Source organism: Rhea americana, unplaced genomic scaffold, assembly GCF_003343005.1.
Source record: "Rhea americana isolate MKP2758 unplaced genomic scaffold, rheAme1 scaffold_191, whole genome shotgun sequence".
In the NCBI taxonomy this organism is placed as follows: domain Eukaryota; kingdom Metazoa; phylum Chordata; class Aves; order Rheiformes; family Rheidae; genus Rhea; species Rhea americana.
Window position 1 is genome coordinate 1,247,315 of NW_028186050.1, and position 3,456 is coordinate 1,250,770.

At 47.5% G+C, this 3,456-nt stretch overlaps 1 protein-coding gene across 1 annotated transcript in view; it reads left to right on the forward strand.

Moving 5' to 3' along the window:
• Window positions 1–1,793: 1,793 nt before the first annotated feature.
• LOC146597115 (peripheral-type benzodiazepine receptor-associated protein 1-like) overlaps window positions 1,794–3,456 on the forward strand; it is a 32,919-nt gene continuing 31,256 nt past the window's right edge. Inside the window, exon 1 of the mRNA XM_085302758.1 lies at window positions 1,794–1,802. Within this exon, the coding sequence (XP_085158884.1) occupies window positions 1,794–1,802 (9 nt within the window). The remainder of the gene's footprint in view (window positions 1,803–3,456) is intronic.

Consider the following 3,456-nt stretch of genomic DNA (forward strand, 5'->3'; position numbering starts at 1 on the left):
CGGCCCGGCCCGGCCCGGCCCGGGGGGACGCGGCCGCGGCGCCGCGCTTTGGTCGCCTCTTGCGGTGGTTTTAGTGGCGGCCGATGCCCTGAGTCGGTGGTGCCGCTCGCGGTCTGTTTGCTGCGCGTCGTACCGCGCTCGGCCTTATCCCGGCCGGGGGGCAGGAAGGCAGAACGACCCCAGGCGCCTCTCTTGTACGAGGTGAGCCTACGTTGTTCCTGGAGCCATTCGCTACCCGCCTCTCTYGGCCTCCTGACGCAACCTGAGCGGAGCAGAGCGAGCGCCAGGCCCGGGAGGGCGAGCAGGCCCCCGGACCGTCCCGCAGCCCGCTCGTGCGCGGTGCCGAGGCCGCCGTGCGCCCCGCTGCCGGAGCGCCGCCCGCCCAGCCCCGGTGCGCCCTCCCGGGGGGCTGAAAGCTGCGCAAGGGGGGACGAAGACGCTGCCAGGATGAATCGAGGCTGCAGTTTGCCACGTGCTTCTTAGCTCTTTACCGGAGCTCTGCCTGTGACTGTTCGCTGCCTCGGGTCTGCCGCAGCTGGCCGCTAGCAGCCGTTAGCACCGTGCCGGCCTCGGGAGCAGTTTGCTGCCTAACACAGGTACCTCGTGCGGCTCCAGCAGCCCAGGAGTATCTGAGACATCTGCATAGGGTTAGCAGAAATAGCACAGGACGAGAGAAATAGCACAGACCTGAAGACCTGCAGGATACTATACGACATCTAAAATGACACTAGGCATCTGTGTTCAACTGCTCCCAAAACACCCACTGCTGATCACCAGGAAATGCCCCCCCCCCAAATCTCTGCTGCTGTCTACAGCCCTGCTTCCCCTCCCTTGTATCAGTTGCTGTGTCCTCAGTTGATTTGATAGTAGTCAGACTGATCTATGCAAAAGCTGCTTTTATCACTTGGAGGGAAGTTAACTCAGAGGAGGTTATATGAAAGAAGCACACCATCCTGGTGAAGTAATTGACAGATGTAAAGCAAAAGCCAACTACGTACGCTGGCCAGCTGGAGAAGTTGCACATGTGCCAAGCAGGTACAAAGCACAGACAAGGAGAAGCTGCAGAGACACCATAAGGATTCGTGATGTGCTGCTGAAGTGGAATGCTAGCACTAAAGATGTAACAATACTGACATCTAATTAAAGGGTTGGTTGAGATTATATGCTATAGAAATTTAGAAATACCTAAATCTGATACCATGGTAACTTGGAAGAACAGCTCCTGTAGCTTATCTTCCAGGTGTCTACAAACACGAAAAAATAAGCTTCAGGTATTACCTTGATTTCTTCATTTGCCAAAACTCTATTCATATCTCCCTCTCATGTTTATGGGACTGCATAGTTTTCTAAGACCACCATAAGCCTGTATTAGCTGAACTTTTTTCTTCTTCAAAACACATTATTCAGGCCTATACTTGCAGTGAGACACAGAACCTCCATACACAAAACACTACAGGGAAATTTGAATTTACTATCTATAATTTTAATCCACGATTTTTATAGCTTGTAAAAGAGTGTCAAAAATATCTGGGATAATTACTAAGATAATCTGCATTTCCTTTGACAAGAAAAAATACCACCCACACTCTTAACTAACGATAGCCCAGCCAGTTCTTAAGAAATCATTGTTGAGTATAGCTGTCTTCACAAATTGCCACTTAATGTTGAAATCCTTTATTGTAACAAGGTGTTTGAGAAGTTTACAAAGAACTGGGTGCATTTCACATACCTGCCACTAGTATCCTGGCTCCTTTAGTGTCGAGTTTCAGGCTGGATACAGAGCACATACGGGGATGATACCGGTGATGAATGGTGCCTTGCCTATGAATGAGGCTGTACAATTGTACTCAGATTGCTGGATCTCTCCAGAATATCAGTTCTTGTCAGTCATAAAAAGCTGTTGCACAGTCTTAGAGAAGTAGCGGAATTTCAGCATCTACACCTCGTGCTTTCCTGTTAGCTTGTACTGAGTTTTGAAGATGGTTCTGCMTTTGTGATTTGCATTTTTTTTTTCTTTCCAAGTTGTACGAATTATTTTACTTGACAATTAAGAGTGGCCAAAATAGAGTTTTGGTGCTTATCTTGTAACATCTCCAAGGGACTGGCAGAAGTCATGCTGAGGCCTCTCTCCAAAAAGTTATTTTCTAACATATTTTCACTCTTTTAAGGAATATAACCATTAACTGAAAGACCCCCCCCCCAAAAAAAAAAAAAAAAAAACACTGTATCATGGATGACAGGTCAATAAACAGATACAAAAGAGCATAAGCAGAGAATCATCATGTAGCATCCCTAATCAATACCCAGTCATAATTGTGGATGCTTGGGAGTATGAGGACCAGACCAGGGCTTGCATGCTGCCCTTGAACAGGACAACTCCTACTGCCATGGGCAGAGGCAAAGTACTGGGCTAGACGGACCTCGGTTCTGGTCCAACAGCGCATTTCCTACTTTCAGAACTCCTTAAATATGCTGATTTGTAAAATATAGGCAGTATTCAGATTTCAAAGTGATTGTATGTCATTCAAAACACATAGCAAGAATCGATCTGCAATCCACAAGGATGAAGTTCATCTTCAGGAACAACAAAGATAAAAAAAATTAATAAAGAGTAAAATCTGAAACCATTATATGCCTCTCAGTTGAAACTAGTAAAGGTAAAAATGGATAAAAAGTGAAGACATAATTAATTGTTCTTCATTGAGAATTGTCCAGTCTATTTCCATAAATTTGCCTACAAATTAAAAGTTTTTATATATGTTTTCTTGTCTCTTCAATTTCTTGGATCTTTAATTAAAACCACTTTAAAGCAATGAATTAGGTAACAAGAAGATAGCTATTTGCCTTTTGCTCTATCATGTAAATATCTAGTATAAACTCATTTTCTTCCTCCTGTGTTTTGTACGTCACATACACCATTAAACTCATTCTGACCTCTGCAGACACCTCTTCCTTTGAATGTAACATTTATTAACTGTTGGAAAATTTAAGTAAGTTCCCTTCCCCTCCAGGAAGGGGATAAAAACCAACCCCCCCCCAAACCAAAAAAAACAAAACAAAACAAAACAAAACAAAACAAAACAAAATCCCTAAACCAAGAAACCCCCTTGGTTTCATTCGCACTAGCCGTTAACGGCCGCTGGTCCAGGTTCACACCGCCCAAGCCCCGCGGCGTCTCACGCCCCTTAGGCGCTGCGGATGCACTGGTCCATGAATCCCTGGTTTCTCTCCTCCGTAACTCTGCGAGCTGCTCCCCCTTCCGCTCACGACCGCGCTAACACCTCATGGCTAAGGAGCGAGGTGCTCCGAGTCGCCCGCCCAGCTCCAGGTTCCTCGCCGCCMCCCGGCAGCGTGGAGCCCGCAGCCCGCCTCGGACACAGCGCGGCCGGAGCGGAGAAGCCACCTGAGCACCATTTCCCTCAGCTCCCCCCGCGCTGCCGATCCGCCGCCCGGGCC